General features: G+C 48.9%; 1 protein-coding gene across 2 annotated transcripts in view; it reads right to left on the bottom strand.

The window, feature by feature from the left end:
- Positions 1-1,154: 1,154 nt before the first annotated feature.
- Positions 1,155-19,490, bottom strand: part of LOC147690173 (cholesterol 24-hydroxylase-like) — a 288,449-nt gene continuing 270,113 nt past the window's right edge. For both annotated transcript variants that reach the window (XM_086937766.1, XM_086937767.1), the window contains exons 14-15: positions 4,435-4,501; positions 1,155-1,499 (exon numbers count right to left, since the gene is read on the bottom strand). In XM_086937766.1, coding sequence (XP_086793892.1) covers positions 1,341-1,499; positions 4,435-4,501 — 226 coding nt within the window. In that variant the 3' untranslated portion in view covers positions 1,155-1,340. The remainder of the gene's footprint in view (positions 1,500-4,434; positions 4,502-19,490) is intronic.

Genomic DNA, 19,490 nt, shown 5'->3' with positions numbered 1-19,490 from the left:
AATTACTAAAGTAGTGCATCAGAAGTCGCAAATGGCAGACAAAAAAAGTTGGCTCTTTGCATGCATGTCTGTACGGTTTTAAAAAATTATGACTTGGGGGTTCGCAACTTACTTTTAGTGTTTGCATGTCAAAACATGTTAAACAAAATCTCACTCAATATAGGTTGGGTGGTCTGCCAACCCTGGACTACATACCTGCAAGGATAAGGAAAATCCTGAACATTCTCTACAGGCTCTGTCAATCTTACAGTGAATCAATTGTGCGTATTGTCTGCATCTGCACGGCCCTGTTGCCCGAAAGGCGTACAATCACAATTTCAGCTACTGGGCGTACGATCCTGCAGACCCTGTATAATGGCCTGCCTTAAAGCAGAGTATCCGAGACTATCCGTGAAATGTATGAAATGTATGCAGGCAGCTGGAAAACTAGTGAACACCACAGCGTCCTGCGAAGGATAAACCAGTATATATATTCAATCATAGTTTTACATGAAACTCAGAGCTGACCAATCATAAACTTGGCAGCCCGATTGATCGATAAGTTGCCATCTAGGTGTCCCGTATTACATAAAAGATTAAATGTAAGTTTGGAAATAGCCCTTGATTAAAAAATGGGCAGATTGGATTTCTTTTATATTGTTTTTATCTATGATCAAATAATGATGTGTATAAAGATTTATTAGAGATGTGTAATGCTAAATGATGCTAGTAATGTTTGTATTTATTTCTTCTTGGCTGTATGGTTTTAATTAACTAAGACATGGACACACATGACTTACTTACTTCCTACTAACTTCCTTCCTAACTAATGTTGACATCAAAGAGGAGTAGCCAGTGTCAGCAGCTGGTAGATGCTTAGCTGTTCCTGGCACTGCATTTGCTCCCACTGCTCCCAAGGGTCATGATGCTGGTGACAGGAACAGAAAGTAAATAAGGGCTAAAGAGGCTCTTGTCGCCTGATTCCACTTGTTTCCATTCCTCTAGCCGCTCACTACCAAAAAGGAGAACATTTATGTCATGGGGCAGGGCAAGGGTGACAAGCTATTTGTTGCCACTTCCTCTATCTGACATTTTGTTGCAGACACACTTAACAAAGGACCCTTTCAGTCGGCGGTTTCAACGGTTAGAGGTTACTTGACAGCCACAAAGGTAAGTGAGATTTAAACGGAGAATTACGTTTTATTATTCACTAGATAAACTTCAATCATCGAAGCCACACAAAGAAGTTCATCTCAGTGTGGCAGGCACATTTCTACTGGTCAAAAAAATGTTTGTCGATTAGAAACTAGAATGCAAACGTTTAACTGGACACATAGAAAAACAAACACACAACATGTCAATCACTTGGAGCCCTTTGTATTTCTTCTGGGTGTTATTCTGCAGATCACACCATCATGTGGCCTAAGTGAGCCAGTGTCCATAATCTTGAAGCTCTGTCCTGGGACCAGTTCAAACTCAAATCTCTGCAAAAGCTTTGCCATCACCACTTTAGCCTCCATCTTGGGGAACAAAAGACACGAAGCAGAGATTAACAAATGAAAAGTGAATATATATGAGACCCGGATTTACAATTGTGCTTCATTTTAAATTATCTAAATACACCAAAATCAAAACAACCTGTAGAAAATGTGTTTTTATGTGTTCATGTTGAATAACACGAGTTTAACTAACAGTCTAAATCTACCACGTTAAAACATGTATTCAAATAATATTGAAAAGTATCACTCTGCTCGCAGCCACAATAGTTTAGTGCTGGATATTTGTGATTAATTCATCACTTTCTTGGCGCTTCTTCAGACTGTCATTCAAGTCAATAGGAATTTCTCTCTGTTTTCTCATTGCATTGTCCTTGACTTTCTGTGCCCACTGCTCAATATAGAAGCTTTATTCATCCATGTAATAAACTACACAGGGCGGCCTTAGGCATGTGCAAGCTGTGCACCTGCACAGGGCCACCAAACTCCAGGGGCCACCACGCCAATATATATCTTTAATATAATAATCCTCTGAGGATGGTTACATATTTGCGTGGCGGCCCCTGGCAGGGATTTGGCGGCCTCCGGCTCTGTTCCACTTCCAAACACCCTGACCCCCCCCCCCCTTCTTCTCTGGCCTCCGAGCTCCAGCCCGCCCGGACCCCCTCTTCCGGGGCCCCCTACCTACGCTCCCTGCCTAGGGCCGCCATGAGCCTAGAGCCGCCCCTGCGGAAGGTGACCAAATTATAATGTTTTTATTGCAATCTGGGCCTCTATGATATGGAATTTTAAAGATTTGTGACTCTGGGTTCTTAAGCCACTTATTTTTTTTAAACATGTTTGATTAACATATCAGACAACACAATTGACATTTTTGTAAGTGCGTTAAAGGTTATAGTGAAATGACAGGTGAATATATATAAATGTAGGTGGCACAAATCAAATAACCGCAATTCAAAAAAGGAAATCTCCTTTATAGTTATGCATTTAATTGCAAATAGGGGCGTGTCCTACTAAGGAAAATAACAGCATATCTCTATGGAAAGAATACACAATAGACATGCCCGACAGGAAAATTAGGTTGCTCTATGCCAGTCCTATGGTATGGTATGCATTAGTCTGCCAGCCATCTCGAAGAATTACTGACCTTTTTTAGAATGCAGAGCAGGGTAAAGGAGACCTGGCCGTATTACATAAAATGAGCACTAGGGGCGCTAAGATAAGACTCAATCTCTGCCTCAGTTTTGGGCTGACTGGTATCTAAATAGCAGGAACTATGGTATTTTTACCATATAAAAAAGTGGCAAATCGTTTCTTGTCACCGGAACCTAAAAAGAATGTGCTGCTTTTGGTTGGAAATGTAGCAGTATTTATTGATGTATCTAAAGTGAACAGCACGCAGGGCCGGACTGGCTGTAGCGGGCACTGGGCGTTTTCCTGGTGGGCCGCTAGGGTGGGGGCCGGTTTTGGGCCCCTGGGGGGCCATTTTTGTTACCGGGGATCGGTAATATTGCCCCCCTGTAAAAATCGACCGAAACCGGCCCTCTCAAACTGCTCGGTTGCACCCCCCTCACACCGGGGGCGGGGGGGGGCGACGGTTGAGCAGTTTGCCACAGCCGGTTTCGGTTCCTAGTTTGGCCCTGACAGCACGACATAGCAACATAACAAAACAACAAGACACACCACAACGAAAATGTCAAAATAAAACGCAACATCCCAATCACAATAGCACACAACAGCACATTTTAATAATGCTGCAATAAACATAGCAGTACAAACAACAACAGAACCCATCACCACCACAGCAAAATGCCACATGGATCCAGGGGCAGAGTCAGCACTAGGCACGAAATCCGGGCCGCATGGTGAAACTCCAGGAGCGACTCCCAGTCCCTGTTGACGCCTAAAAACTCAATCAAAAAGCTTGGAAATTCCATGCCATCAGCATTCGTACCACACAAATAGTGTGTGTAATTCCATGTATGTTTGTTTCTTGTCCTTGTCCTGACGAAAGCTCCCCTGACCCTGTAGGGCCCCGAGAGCTGAAACATGTCGACACTTTTTTGAAAACGATATGGTAGTTCAATAACTCGACTACCAGTATATCACAACAGGTTTTTAAGCTTAGTGATTAGTCTTTGTAAATAAAGTTCACTTTTTGATCTATTCATTAATTTTAACAGTTTTTCTACCCACTTTTCATTTCTGGACACTTCTGTAAATACCAGAAGTAGCCTCTGGTGAGGCAGGCACCCTGCACGTTAATCGTTAACCCAATGACTATGCCATGACTCCTGAGGGGGCGGAAAAAAGATATACCGCTACGACACGATTCCAGGAAGTCTATGAGGGTTCTCGATAAAAAAACTATTTGGTTTTTGCAGATACCAGTGTCCATTCTCTTTTTGATTACCAATTACTCGCGTAGGGGAACTGAATGGACTCCATTTCCTCTTCCCTCCCTCTTTGATATTGAACACAACAAATGTGCAAAAACATTCTTGTAACTCATTACCACCTTCACAAACCTGCTTCCATAATAAGGTGGTGAAAGATGTTTGCAACAAGCACTGCCTTTAACTTACCACAAAACACATGAAATAGCACAAGTAAAATCTTTTATGATGAGGCCCCTGATGTTCTCACTGGCTTCCACTCTGCCAGTTGCCCCTCTGTACTTCCTTAGCAGAGTATACCCCTGCCCATGAAACATAACACACAGCATTTTTATTTAGCCCGTGCTAAAAAGCTGACTCCCTTATATGTGGGATTCTAAATTGAGCACCAGCATGACGAAATTCTCGTCAGAAAATGTTAATTATGAAAAATGTAAAAGATTTCTGCATTTCTTAGCAGAGTGACACACGTGTACGCACAACTTTCCAGAATAGACTACATCGTTGCAGGACTTTAGATTTCATTTAGAGTGCGGTAAAATATATATTTTTTAGTTTCTTACCTGGGCAAATATCTGTCCGATGCAGGAACGTGGCCCCAGAGAAAACGGAAAGTATGTATAGTAAGGCCTATTGAAAAATATAAGAATGATTAGCTATGAGGATCGTTGACAATTTAGGGATATCCCACATGGTAAATAGAGAAAATAAATATTTATTGTTCAATCACAATTCTTGTTAATTATTTTGTAGATTGTAACAGTTAATCTAATACAAGACTGTTGGAATGGCCCTTTTTGAAGGGCTATCTCCAAACGTTTTGCTTTCCTTCTGTATTTTTCTGACCCTCTTTTTGTTGACATTAGGACTCTGAGTACTTTACCACTGCTAATCAGTGCTAAAGTGAATTGTCTCTCTCCTTTCAAGCATGGTATGATTTGTTTACACCTGTTTGGCCTATTTAATTTACTTGTAAGTCCCTTGTATAGTGGTATCTCATATACTCAGGTACTGCAAATTAATTGATACTAGTGGGCCTGCAGCACTGCGTATGACACCTACAGAAGTAGCCTTTCAAACCTGCCTTTGGTCTGCCAAGGCAGGCCCTGCATTTACAGTTTACAGCCACTTTGACTTGGCATTTAAAGTTACTTGTCAAGTCTTAAACTCCCATTTTACTACATATAGGTCACCCTATGGTAGGCCCAATGTAGCCCTATGGGCAGGGACTGTGTAGATAAAAGGTAGAGCATTCACCTTGATTATGTTGCATGCCCTGGTAGTAACAAACAGCCTATTTGGTTTTAAACTGCTGTGAGGCCTACTTCTCTTATAGGCTAACATAGTGAATTCCCTTGTAGGTACTTTAGCGTTAATTCCCGGTCTGAAAGGCGTGGTGTGCTTATGACTATATGCTTTGCAGCCTGACTCCAATCCACGTCTGAGCCTGGTTGACAGCTACACTTTGTGCATACTTTCCAGACAGCCATCACAAAGGGAGGGTTGGGTGTAACTGTGTTGATTCTGCATTCGTCTGCATACTGAATGGACTTCCTGGTCTGGGAGAGAGGAAGGCGGGGTGCACTTACATTTGTATAGGCCATGTCCTGCCCCCAACGAAAGGTCTTGTTTATCTCCTACCGTTCGCTTGAGCCAGGGCTGAGTTAAAAGGGGGTGTTGTGCACTTCTAAGGTTTCTTTTGAAGGTACCCCAGATCCAGTGGAGGCCAGCACGGCTCGCAGGTGGCAAGGTGGGTGCAGGTGGAGGCGGGGGGGGGGGGGGTTGGCGCAATGTAAAAATAAAAACACTTATCTTGCCGCCAGGTCCCTCATCTCTGCTCCTGCTCTCCTCCGTTGGACTTCAGGAACAGGAAGCACAGCCAGATCCCCTAACCAATCTCAATGCTGCAGGGCAGCATTGTGATTTGTCTGAGCGTCGTGGTCCGATGCTCAGCCGGGGAATGGGGGCCTGGGCATGTTCTCTACGCAGGCTGCAGAACCGGGAAAGCGCACATGACTGTTTGGCCAGTCCCAAGAGGCCGGACACAGAGTCATGTGCACATAGGAGTGGGCAAACCATTCCTCCTCCACTCTGCTCCGAGAGCAGAGCAGCTCCACCTTCCTGCCTGCTCGCAAAGCAGCACAGAAATATAAAATGATAATAACTAAAAGTTATATCATTTTATGTTTCTGTTATTTGCTCTGCTTTAAAGCAGTGGGGCGAGGCTCCTCCACCAGTACAGAGGAGCCACCACTGCCCAGATCATAGACATTTTGAGTATCGGTACAGGGGTTCTGACCCCATGTTTTTAGACACTGTGTGGGACTTATAACCACACGTTGCTGGCTCTACATGCTGCACATTGCCAGAGGACTGATAGGAGGAACCACCATTGGACTTAAATTGCTCTGTAGTGCTGACCTGCTGCCTGCTGGGGCTGAGAACTGTCACTTTTCTACAAGGACCCTTGTGCTTGTCTGTCTGCATTTGTTCTGCTTTAGTGACCCCCTAGTTGTTCTCCAGGAGCTGGTTGGCTGCTTCCCCCACCCCAGCTCATATGGGAAGCCTAGGGTCCTGGAGGATACCACATTAAGCAACTTGGCTCCGCTCTGGGGCATGCCCTGTGTCCTTCCACTCAGCACTCTGGGAATGCTGTGGATGGCCCCTTTGTCCCAGAGTGGGCATGTGCTGAGCGCTGCTTTTCTGACCAGCCTAGCGCATGATCAGCAGTCTGAGAGGCCTGAGGATTGCTGTGGTTATTTGCCTCGCGACATCAGAGTTCATCGCTGAGCCACAGAGTCAGGAGGAAGTGGCCTTTTAAGTAGAAGCCGGAACTGACTTGTGCCAACTTTGCTGCGTTGTGCTCTGGCAGTGAGGAGTATTCCTGCTGAGCCGAAGGGACCGGCCTATCCCGCTCCTGGATCGTGCTGCCTAGTGGTGGGCAGAGTCCACAAGCCACGCCTTGTGTCGACTACAATCATCCCCAGTGTGCGACCCAATCAATCAATCAATCAATCAGGAATTTGTAAAGCGCGCTACTCACCCACAAGGGTCTCAAGGCGCTGGGAGGGGAGCCGCTACTGCTCGAAGAGCCAGGTCTTGAGCTGTTTCCTGAAGGAGAGATGGTCCTGGGTCATTCGTAGGTGGGTGGGGAGGGAGTTCCATGTCTTGGCTGCCAGGTAGGAGAAGGATCTTCCTCCGACGGTGGTTCTGCGAATGCGTGGGACGGTGGCGAGGGCGAGGCAGGCGGAGCGGAGCTGGCGGGTGGGAGTGTAGAATGTGAGGCGGTTTTTGAGGTATTTGGGTCCCATGTCGTGGAGAGCCTTGTGTGCGTGGGTGAGGAGTCTGAACGTGATTCTCTTGCTGATGGGGAGCCAGTGCAAGTCTTTCAGGTGGGGAGAGATGTGGCTGTGGCGGGGGATGTCCAGGATGAGTCGTGCAGAAGCGTTATGTATGCGCTGGAGTCTTTTCTGGAGTTTGGCTGTGGTTCCCGCGTTTCCGTAGTCCAGTCGGCTGGTAACGAGGGCCTGGGTGACAGTCTTCCTGGTGTTGGTGGGGATCCAACGGAAGATCTTTCGGAGCATGCGCAGGGTGTTGAAACAGGATGACGAGACAGCGTTGACTTGCGTGGTCATGGTAAGGGAGGAGTCCAGTATGACGCCCAGGTTGCGTGCATTGGTCGGTTGGCTTGGGGGCGGTGCCCAGGGCTGGAGGCCAACAGGAGTCGTCCCAGGCGGAGGGGGATGTTCCCAGGATGAGGACTTCTGTCTTGTCTGAGTTCAGTTTCAATCGGCTGAGCTTCATCCATTCTGCGACGTCTCTCATTCCTTCCTGGAGGCTGGCTCTGGCGGTGGCAGGGTCGTTGGTGAGGGAAAGGATCAGCTGGGTGTCATCTGCGTAGGAGATGATGTTAAGGTTGTGTTGGCGTGCGATGGCTGCGAGGGGGCTCATGTAGACGTTGAAGAGGATGGGGCTGAGCGAAAATCCTTGCGGGATGCCGCAGATGACTTCGGTGGCCGCCGACCGGAACGGGGGAGGCGGACTCTCTGGGTTCTGCCGGCGAGGAACGAGATGATCCACTCCAGGGCCTTTCCTTGGATTCTGATGTTGCTGAGGCGCTGTACTAGGGTGCGGTGGCATACAGTGTCGAAGGCTGCTGAGAGGTCCAGGAGCATGAGAGCAGCTGTTTCCCCGTTGTCGAGCAGGGACCTGATGTTGTCGGTGGCTGCGATAAGGGCGATCTCGGTGCTGTGGTTTGCTCGGAAACTAGACTGCGAATGGTCGAGGGATCCGTTTGTCTCGAGGAAGGCGGATAGTTGTTTGTTGACGGTCTTCTCGATGACTTTGGCCGGGAAAGGGAGGAGTAAGAGGGGGCGGAAGTTCTTGAGGTCCGTGGGATCCGGGGTGGGTTTCTTCAGAAGGGTGCTGAGCTCGGCGTGTTTCCAGTTCTCCGGGAAGGTGGCGGATGTGAAGGAGCAGTTAATGATGTCCCAGAGTTGGGGTGCGATGATGGAGTTGGCTTTGTTGAAGATGTGGTGTGGGCAAGGATTGGTTGGGGAGCCGGAGTGCTCATCATGCGGGTGGTATCTTCGGTGCTGACCGAGGTCCAGGTGCAGATGGTGGTGGTGGGGGGTGCTGGAATGGTTGTTGGGTGCGTGGCCTATGTGTCGAAGCTGCTGTGTATGTCGACGATCTTGCAGTGAAAGAACGAGGTCTTGCGAGGGTATGATGTCATTGTTGCAGGCACTGGGGCTGGAGAGCTCTTTAACGATGCTGAAGAGTTCCTTGCTGTTGTGGGAGTTGTTGTCCAGTCGTTCTTTGAATGTGGTCCTTTTGGTGGTGCGGATCAGCTGGTGGTGTTAGCGGGTGGCGTTCTTGAGGGCTGTCATGTTTCTTGTTGTCTGGTCGTGGCGCCAGGCTTTCTCGAGGGTGCGGCAGGTTTTCTTGGAGTTTTTGAGGTCGTTGGTGAACCAGGAGGCTTTCTTGCTGCTGTGTCTGTTGGGGGAGGTTCTTCAGTGGTGCGAGGGCATCGGTGCAGTTGGTGAGCCACTGTGTGAGGTTGCCTGCTGCTTCGTTGGGGTCTGTCGTGTTGGTGGGAGGGTTCTGTCTGAGGGAGGTGGTGAGCTGGTCGGCGGTGATCTTGCTCCAGTTTCTGCAGGGAACCTGTTGCGGGTGGTGGTGGGTCGTGGTTCTCCTAAAGTTGAAGTGGACGCAGCTGTGATCTGTCCAGTGTAGTCGGGTGGAGTGGCTGAAGGAGATGTGCTTGCTGGAGGAGAAGATGGGGTGAAGCGTGTGGCCGGCGTACTGGGTCGGGGTGTTCACCAGTTGCTTGAGTCCAAGGTTGGCAAGGTTGTCCAGCAGGGCGGCGGTGTTGCTGTCATTGTTGTTCTCCAAGTGGAAGTTGAGGTCTCCTAGGTGGATGTAGTCTGCAGAGGTTAGGGCGTGCGGGCTGACGAAGTCTGCGATGGCTTCGCTGAATTGTGTGCGTGGTCCCGAGGGTCTGTAGATGAGACTGCCTCTGAAGGTGGTCTTGGGGTCGGTGTGTATCTGGAAGTGAAGGTGCTCGGCGGCGGTGTGGGTGTCGTCGGAGTTGGTTGTGATTCGGATGGTGTTTCTGTGGACGATGGCGATGCCTCCTCCGGTTTGGTTGGCGCGGTCCCTCCGGGTGATCTTGTAGCCATCCGGGATGGCTATGGCGATGTCGGGGGCTGGGGAGGCGTTCATCCAGGTTTCTGTGAGGAAGGCCACGTCTGGTGATGTAGTGTCGAGGAGGTTCCAGAGTTCGATGGCGTGCCTAGGGACGGAGCGGGTGTTGAGCAGGATGCACTTGAGGTGATTGTTGCTGGTGGCTGGCTTGGCGGGTACGGTGCAGGTTTGGAGGCAGGCGAATTTGCAGGCTTGGCAGGTGAAGGGTCCGTGGGTGCGTTTCGGGTATGCTCGGTAGCAGGTGGGGTTCTGGCTGGTGTTGAGTGCGTGGAGGGTGGCGGTGTCGTAAGTCCGTCGGGTAGGCTGGCAACGTCGAGGGCCAGGGGTCCTGGCGCTGGGCGCGGTCCAGGAGCGGACGGGTGCAGACGGGCTTGCCTTAGGCATAAGAGGCGAAGTGGGAGGGAGGAGCAGCTGGGAGGCGGGAGCGGGGCGGCCAATGGGCAGGGGTAACAGGAAAAAGGGGCGGGCCGCAAGGGAGCGCGGCGGGAAGCGGGGAGCGGGAGAACACACAGAGGTCAGGGATAAGAACAACTACGCAATAACAGGAACAAAAAGATAAAGATTAGAGCATAAGTCACAGGTGGGCAACAGCAGGAAGACGGAGCATGAAACAACAATTGAAAGGAAATAACCACGATTCACAGGTGGGCAACAGCGGGAAAACGAGCAGTAGGGGGAAGCTGGGGCGAACCTGCGGTGCCGGGGGCAAGACGTGGTCACAGTGGAGGAGCCGTACGGCGTGGGGGTGGCCTGGGACCCAGCATCACAGTGCAGAAGAAAGCCCTGCTCTGCATCGACCATGAAGGCCAGGTGGCTCTGAGGGAAATATTTATAAGTGGTAAAACCCTCAACAGAGGTCACGATCCTGTTTATGTTAGAAACTACCCTAACATCAGTAGAAGGAGTGAAGAGGCTCCTGTACCATACAGGGAATACCTAAATGACAGCATAATATGTAGTAGGGGGCAGGTACACTGTCTTCTATGCTCCTATGGTAATTTCTTATGATTTGCCAGTGCCAGCTTTCTAAAAGTGTCATTTCCAGACTTACCATTTCAAATCCAACTTCATCATAAGTTGTGATTCTAAATTATAAGTCAGGACACCAAACTAAAAATCTCTATCTTTTCCCAATTGGAAATGACACTTAAAAGGCTAGTAGATAGTTCCAAAGCTACACAAGGAACGATTTACGCTGCCTTGTGTGGCTTTGTAAAGAAATGAAAGACAAAGCAGGGACGTACGCTGCCTTGTGTTACTTTTCCATTCTATGTTTGTAAACCTGGTATTGCGTGAAATCCCTACGCCTCCCAGAGGATGGCTTAATGAGGAGTCAAAACTTTTTTTCTCCTTGTATTTTCTCTTTCTATGTGTGATGCATTCTGCAGCATACATAGAAAAAGGAAAATGCCTTGAGGGATTTTTTTTTGTGTGCAGGAAAGTATCCCTTCCTACACAAAAACAATTCTTCAGGTAAAACAGGCAATGGTGCAAGTGTGCTTGTGTTGGAGTTAGGCAGCTTCAAGTGTTTCAGTGCTATCAGAGAGCAGAAGTGCACCATTTCTTACTAGATATGGTACATTTGTGCTCTCCCCCTTCATGCAATGCATCAAGTTGCCTAGCTGCACTGTGTTGCATGAAAGATTAGTAAATCTGGCCACTGGACAGGGTCTGATATTGTAATAAGATTTTAAGCTACAAGGGGGGCCCTAGGTGGCACATGACCAAGATGGCCGCACGCTAGTGAGGCTCTGGCTGCTTGGCAGCATGATCCTGCAGTTATCCTCTGTCACTGCCTGCTAATCCTGTTTGCAGACCCTGGAAACTGCTCCTCTACCAACCCGCTACTTCCAGAGCCTTTTGTGAGGGCAGAGGTCTGTCCCTGTGGACACCTGGGCCGGCGGAAGGGCAAAGCAAGATGGACGTCGTCGGACGCCTGGAACTCTGCCCTGCTGCGGGAGGCACTCGAGCTCTGTGGAGCCCATGTGGTCGGCAGGCCCCCGGTGGCTGGCGCACTAGGAGGAAAGTGAGAGGCTGTTGCCGTGCTGGGCCTCTTAGAGCTCTTCTGACCGAGGGGCATGGGACAGAAACCCTCTCCAAAATACTCCAATCCCCGGCTCCGACGCTCCTGTACTAGATGCCGCGGGAGGCTCACACTGGGTGTTGGCGGCCTTTGGAGATTGTGCGGAGACTGCTGTGCTTGTCATACGGAACGCAGCCCTGATTTCCATAGACCACCCTTGCATACTGACCCACCGTACTGCGCCTCAGAGGGAACTAGTCCAACCTACTTTACTTGTTGCCACTATCCCACTGCTGTGAGGCTTAATACAGAACAGTGTATTGACCATCCAACTGCTATGGGGGCGCCCCGCGCTGTACCCGTGATGGGGAGGAGAACGTGTGCTGTGAGCAGTCAACTATTGTGGTCTATGGGGCACTCATCCCACTCGACCGATTACACACTACTGTGCATTCCAACTCTGTGGATCCGCCACTGTGGAAGACATGCCACTACCTGGTGGGCGCTGATGTGCTACTGTTCAGTGTACCAGCGGAGGGCGCTGCATGGATCTCGTTGCATGGGCCTCATCCTAGCTCAGGCAGGGTCCCTTATCTGTTGGTGAGAGGGGCTCTCTGGTAACCCAGGGGGTCTCAAAATGCAGCTATAAAGGAGGACCTGCCCCCATGTATTGATTTGGCTTTGAGGCCCCCCTATCCAAGATTGCCAAAACTCCCTGCCCGTCTCTGAGATACGAGGTCGCCCCCGAGGAGTAGATCCCAGATTCTGGAGCTTCCTCTCCTGTGCCCCTACTTTTCTGCTGCTGCAATGGGGAAGCCGGATAGCCGCCAGCATAGACTGGTGTTTGATGCCAAGAAAGTTGCCATGCACTCTGCCTCAGAGGACTCAATCCAGTCTGTTGGAGAGGCATCGCAGGAGCAGGCTTCGCCCCCCGGGGACGAGGTTAAAATGCTGCTCCTTGCCATGCAACATAGCCTGACTGACCTTTCAGGGAAGTTGGACACAATGAACAGCCGATTGGACTTCCTAGTGCAGAAGGTGGACAAGCATGATGGGAAGAACAAAGAAGAAGAGCGAAGTATATCAGATAATGAGGATACCACTTTGCAGCTGCAGCTTCATATGTCGCAAAAGGAAAACCTTCTTAAAGTCATCGATGCCAAGAATGAACACCTTGAAGCCCGCAGCCGCCAGAATAACATCTGAATATTAGGTATACCGGAAAGCACCAACATGGGCCGCATGGACGAGTATGTTGAACGACTAATGCCAGGTGCCTGCGAGGACAACCTGTTCTCTGCGCAGATTATTGTGGAGAGGGCACACCGCTCCCTTGGGCTGCGTCCCCCTCATGGCGGACCACCCGACCTATTGTGTCTTGGCTCCTTAATTATCAAGACCAGGATGCTGCGCTGAAGCTGGCCTGTGATCATAAGATGCTACGATATGAAACCGTTGAGTTCCCCATCTTCCATGATTTCACCGTCGCGGTGGAGGAAGCGCTGAAAATTCCATGGAGTCAAGTAAAAACTACGCTCAGCGCAGATCGAGTATGCACTCCGATACCCAGCGCAATTATGAGTTTCCCACTATGGCAAACACTCCATTTTCAACAATCCACACCAGGTGGTAGAGTTCCTTATATCTGTCCAACACCGCTCTCCTAGGAGCACCTCTGATGACCACACATCTAGATCACTTTCTCCTCACACTGAGTGATTGTCTCAACAAATTACTTCTTCGTGGTACGCCCTCCTTGACAGTGGTGAAATCCTGATTGATTAAAATCCGGTTGTTCGGTGCAGAATCTGAGTATCTGAAGACTATGCACTTTGTATGGAGGGCGCCGCTCCTCTCCGAAGTGTTGCACTGTCATCTACTCGACATGAACAGATAAGTGTTTCTCTGGAGTGCAGACTCTGCGTTTTTGTTTGGGTGGGTATACACACATGAGGCAGATGGTTTGTAACTGAACTATGTAAAGCACCCTTCCTTGTCACCTCAATTCCCTCTGGGGGGTTTGTGACACTGCCTGGGCAGGACTGAGGGAAGGGAGGTTTTCCTGCTGCTCTGGTGATCACCCCATATGAACTTAAGGGTCGAAGTGAGCTAAAGAATGATGATGGATTCAACCCAGATCTGTGACTTGGGGTGAGTGTCTGAAAAGTTTCAGCGCTCCATCCATCATCTCCTTGTGTTAGCTTTGTTCGCCCTAAGTTGGCAGGGTATGCCCAGACGTGGGTCCCTTGCTCACTTTTCCACTGGATTCAAGCTAGCCTTGCTGATGAAGGGTGTTACACAGAAACTGGTCCCAGGATGCTTGTTTCTGGTTCAGGGAAGAACTGCTTGGCAGTTCGGGCTGGACTGTTCCCATGAGGCACATGGTCAAGACTGATTTGCATATAGCTGGGTCTGAACTGAGGTGGCGAAGTGAGCTAAAGAATGATGATGGATTCAACCCAGATTTGTCACTGGGGGTGAGTTTCGGAAAAGTTTCAGCGCTCCGTCCATCATCTCCTTGTGTGACCCCCCATATGGGTATTCCCCCTTGATTATTGTGTTTTTTCTTTGGGATGAATTATTTATTTATTTATTTTATTTATAACAACATTTGTAAAGCGCGAACGACGGCCCTAAGGCATCTCGGCGCTAGGTAACTGCAATGTTTAACCCGTGGAGGCACTGAAGTACAGAGGATGGTGGAAATCAAAGATTGAAAAGCCAGTTTTTAAGGCTTTTCCGGAAAGACCAGAGGGAGGAGCTGGTCTTAATTGAGTGAGGGAGTGTGTTCCACAGTTTCGGTGCAGCTACCAGGAATCGTCTGTCACCCCAGTTGACAGTTTTAGTTTGTGGGACCACCAGATCAGAGGAACTAGAGGAACGCAGTGTTCTAGACGGGCAGTAGTGGGTTAGGTTCTGAGTGAAGAACACTGGTCCGGCATTGTGTAAGGCCTTGTATATTAGACATAATGCCTTAAACTTAATCCTCTTTTTCACCGGGAGCCAATGAAGTTGTCTTATGGTTGGTGAGACCGGTTGGTATTTAGAGATGCGCCCTAGAAGCCTTGCGGCTGCATTCTGGATAACGTGCATTTTAGCTAGCACTCTCTCCTGAGCACCTAGAAACAAGGCGTTGCAGTAATCTAGGGTGGAGAGAACCAGGGCGCTCACCAAGGTTTTGGCAAGATGTTCGGGTAAAAAGGGCAGAATTTTCTTAATGAGCCGGAGTTTGTAAAAGGCTGAGGAGGAGATCTGGTTAGCATGAGGTAGGAAGTTCAGACGATTGTCAAACATGACACCCAGGTTCCTGACCTTATCAACCGGGTCTGGAGGCTGGCCCATAGACGAAGGCCACCATGAAGAGGACCACTCCGGGGAAAGATTGCCAAAAACTACAACTTCTGATTTTTCAGAGTTTAGTTTCAGGCAATTGTCGGCCATCCAGCCGCCAATTGCCTGCATGCCCTGATTAAGCATATTGGCTTTTTGTGGCCCATCGTTCTTAACAGCTAGGACCAGTTGGGTGTCATCTGCGTAGGACATCAGGCTCATCCCATGTGCCCTGATGACTTTGGCAAGGTCCGACACATAAATGTTAAAGAGTGTCGGACTAAGGGATGAGCCCTGAGGAACTCCGCAAGTTAATGACAAGGGAGAGGACTCAAAAGGTCCCACAGTGACGACCTGGGTCCTGTTAGCCAGGAAGGAGGCAATAAGATTTTTGGCGTTGCCTTGGATACCCATGCTCTCGACACGGTCGACCAGGGTGGCATGGTCGACCGTGTCGAAAGCCGCCGATAGGTCCAGTAGGATCAGGATGGCTGAGCCTCCTGCATCCCGGATAGATCTAATATCATCCGCCGCTTTGACCAGGGCGGTCTCAGTTCCATGATATCGGCGGAAGCCAAACTGCGATTCATCCAGCTTTTTGTTCTCCTCGATAAAGAAGGAAAGTTGGGTGTTCATAATTTTTTTCACTATTTTCGCTAATAGAGGCAAACTGGCAATGGGCCGGTAACTTTTGAGTTCTTCTTTATCAAGGGTGGGTTTCTTGAGGAGTGGTTTTATAAGTGTTTTCTTTAAGGTATCCGGATAGGTACCTGTGGAAAACATGGAGTTGCAGATTTCTGTTATGGATGAGAGAACTACATCCAAAATAGGCCGTATAACCTTCAACGGACAAGGGTCCAAGGCCGACCCAGATTTATTGGAGGATATGGTGTTTAGAACCTGCAAGCAGGTGACCTCTCTAAACTGATGAAGAACTGGTCCTTCAAGCTGAGTAGAGGCCTCATGGGAGCTGGTAGCAGTATTAGCAAAGATTCGATATATGTTGTCAACTTTGCTAAAGAAGAACTTGGACAAAGCGTCACAGAGAGCTTGAGACGGGGGAGGAGTTAGGTCAACAGACGAACCTGCTAACTGTTTGGTAGTCTCATATAGACATTTATTGGAGTTTTGTGCAGTTTCTATTTTATGACAATAGTGCTTTTTCTTGGCGTCTATAATGAGATTTTTGTATGTGGCTACTGACTCTTTATACAGGACTTTTGATTCCTGAGAGTAGTCTTTCCGCCAGTGTCTCTCTCTGTTTCGGCACTGTTGCTTTTGTATGCGTAGTTCGTCCGTGTACCATGGGGCCGAGGGGGTAGATCTGTTGCGTGACCGTTGCTTGACTTGAACCAGATCATTGGCTGCTGAACTAACCCAGTTGTAAAATTGGGAAGTAGCAGTATTAGGGTCGGTGGATAACAATGGGGTGGTAGCTATGAGCAGATTTTTTAACCTGCATTCATCTATGTCCTCCCATGCCAAATATGGTTGGCGGGAGATGCAGTTGGATTTATTAAACAAGGGGTCATGTATTTGTAACGATGTCAGAGTAAGATGGTGGTCAGACCATGTTAGCGGGAGTATTTGTGTGACTTTGAAGCCTGTGGCATTGGAAAAAATGCCATCTAACATGTGACCTCCATCATGCGTAGGAGCATGAACCAGGGGAACAAGGCCAAATGTAGATAAATCGGCTAATAATGTAGCTGAATCAGGATTGTCAAGGACATCAAAATGGAAGTTAAAGTCACCCAGAATGGTGAAAGGATTGTCTAATGCAGATACTTCCAGAATTGACCTGAAAGAGCCGATAAAGTCGTTTCTGGGCCCTGGGGGGCGGTAGAGGAGGATCCCTTTAAAAGTGTAAGATGGAGACAGTTTAATAGCGAATTCAATGGCTTCACAGGAGGTCTGTGGAATAATAGTGAACCTTACAATGTAGGTATCACGGGCAATAATGGCAATGCCACCTCCCTTTTTCTTGATTTGCCTATCTAGTCTGTGGGTGGTATATCCCGCCGGGACGGCTATGACCAGGTCCGGATCGGAGGCTTGGCCCATCCATGTTTCAGTCATGAATAAAAGATCTATTTTGTGATCGTAGATCAACTCATGAATGTCTTGGCTGTGCTTGCCAAGCGAACGGACATTCGTGAGTGCTATGATGTGGGTTTTCATAGTATGAGATTTGCTATCCGTGGGTTTATGGCTAGAGGGGATCATATTATGACAGCCAGGGCAGTGTGTAACTGGGCTGGTGGACAAGGAGATCGGGTGGAAGATAGAGCAAGTTTGATTGATCGAGGGGCGAAGACGCTGAAGCTGAGTGGCAGAGTAATAAATGCGACGAGGCAGATTGAGAGAGCCAGGGGGGGGGTGGCCCTAGGCCCGGGCCAGGCGCGGACGGGCGCAGACGGGATCTACTTGCAAGTGGACTGCATCGCCATGTATTTTTTTTTTTTTTTTGGGTGGTACATTCCCAGCACGTGTGAGGTGCTTCTGTGGGAGGGGGTGGGATGGGGCGGTTGTTGTTTTCTTAATGGTTCCAATGTAATGTATTGGCAGCTAGACATACCAGCACACTTTGTGGTACATATGCACAGACATTTCCATAAGACATCTTTAGCCACATATCACCTCCGCTGTAATGTCCTTAACCATTGACACACTTCGCATAAATTTACTCATGTGAAATATCAGAGTCCTCGGAGACCCCCGCAAATGTGGACAAACCCTTGCCTACCTCGATAGACATCGGATCCACATAGCGGTGCTCCAAGAGACAAACACAGACCCCTGTCGATTGCCCTCATTTGGAGGCAGATGGGCGTCGGACAGAGTCTTCTCCTCATACTCAACATATTCACGGGACACACTGATTGTGGTTAAGAGAAACACGCCTTTTAGCAACCTATCTGGCAGACACTTAATGCTCTGGGGCATGCTGGGTACCCCATTGGTTAAACTGGTTTGCTGTTATGGCCCAAACACTGACGACCCGGACTATTTCACTTCACTATGGGGGCAAATCCTTAGAGTGGGATCTTCTCATGTCATCTGGGGGGTATTTAAATAATGTATTGTACCGTCGCTCGATAGATCACACCCTCAACCTCATCATTACACAAAACTCTCTCACACCTGCTCCCTGAACACGGACTCATTGATGCATGTCGCCATGTACATCCTGCGGGGAGGGAGGGCACATACTACACCACAGCCCGTGCCGCTTGGTCTCGCCTTAATTATTGGATCGTCTCTTGTGGGGTCGCACCGTGGATAGTCACAATAGAACATATGGCCAGAACTATCTCAGACCACGCTCCCGTATGCATGAAAATAGCACCCCCCAATTCAATCGCCACTCCTTTATGTTGGAGGCTAGCGCCGGAGGCATTACTATATACCATCTTTCAGATGAAGCTGGGGGAGGAAATCGCAAGTTTCTTTAAGCGAAACAAGGGCACGGTCGCACATATGGGCACTCTATGGGAAGCTTTTAAAGTTACAGTGAGGGGTTTCTGTGTGGCAGAAAGTTTTGGGGTCCTTCGGGACATCAGGCGTAGCTTACATCAGCTTGAAGGGGAGCTTAAGCAATTGGAAGCAGATATGTAGAGCAAGGCGTGGGGCACACTGAGGGCCGCACTTCACGAAAAACTCACTGAATATACCACTACAGTCGAGCTGGAAGTTCGCTTTCGGGTTAATATTTCACTGATCTTAGATATGAGGAAGGGGAGATGCCCGGCAGAGTGTTTGTGATGGATATTCATCAGTGCCGCTTCTCTATATTATTGACATACTGGATGCTTCGGGAGAACGCCACAGAGATAGTCAGGCCTTTCTTCCCACATTTACAACTTTTTAGAGAGATCTCTACTGTTCCCGAAGAGCTGAGCCCCCAATTTTGCTACCTTTCTGCAAGACATCGCCCTAGGGTGTCTGGGGAATCACCAGCGGGAATTCCTAGCTGCGCCTTTTGAGGGAGAAGAGTTTCACAAGGAAATTATGCGAATGAATTTGGGGAAAGCCCCGGGGTCTGATGGCCTCCCATCGACTTCTGCAAGTTCTATAAAGACCAGCTGATCCCGGTGCTGCGGGAGATGTATCTGGAGGCTCAGGAATCTCAAACCCTCCCAGAATCTATGAGAGAGGCATTTATCATCTCTATCCTGAAGCCTGGCAAACCTGCGGATCAGTGTGATTCGTACAGGCCTCTCTCCCTCATTAATACTGATACAAAGATCCTAGCAAAACTTCTGGCGAACCGTCTCAGCCTTTTAATGGAGAAGTTAGTGCTGCCTGATCAGGCAGGTTTTGTTCCCCGGCGGGCGACCTCCCATAACCTTTGCACACTATTCTCCATTTTACACAACGTTAACCCCCAATTGGCGCTTGTGGCAGTCTTTTTGGATGCCACGAAAGCCTTTGACTCTGTGGAATGGGATTATCTTTTTACAATTCTTCAATGCATGGAGCTCCTTGTTGGGCTTTTATCGTGGATAAGCCTCCTTTATGCCTCGACAACAGCGTGGGTGAGAATTAATGGGCACACAT

This window comes from Lissotriton vulgaris, chromosome 9 (assembly GCF_964263255.1).
Source record: "Lissotriton vulgaris chromosome 9, aLisVul1.2, whole genome shotgun sequence".
Classification (NCBI taxonomy): Eukaryota; Metazoa; Chordata; class Amphibia; order Caudata; family Salamandridae; genus Lissotriton; species Lissotriton vulgaris.
This window is presented reverse-complemented; position numbering and strand designations above follow the sequence as displayed.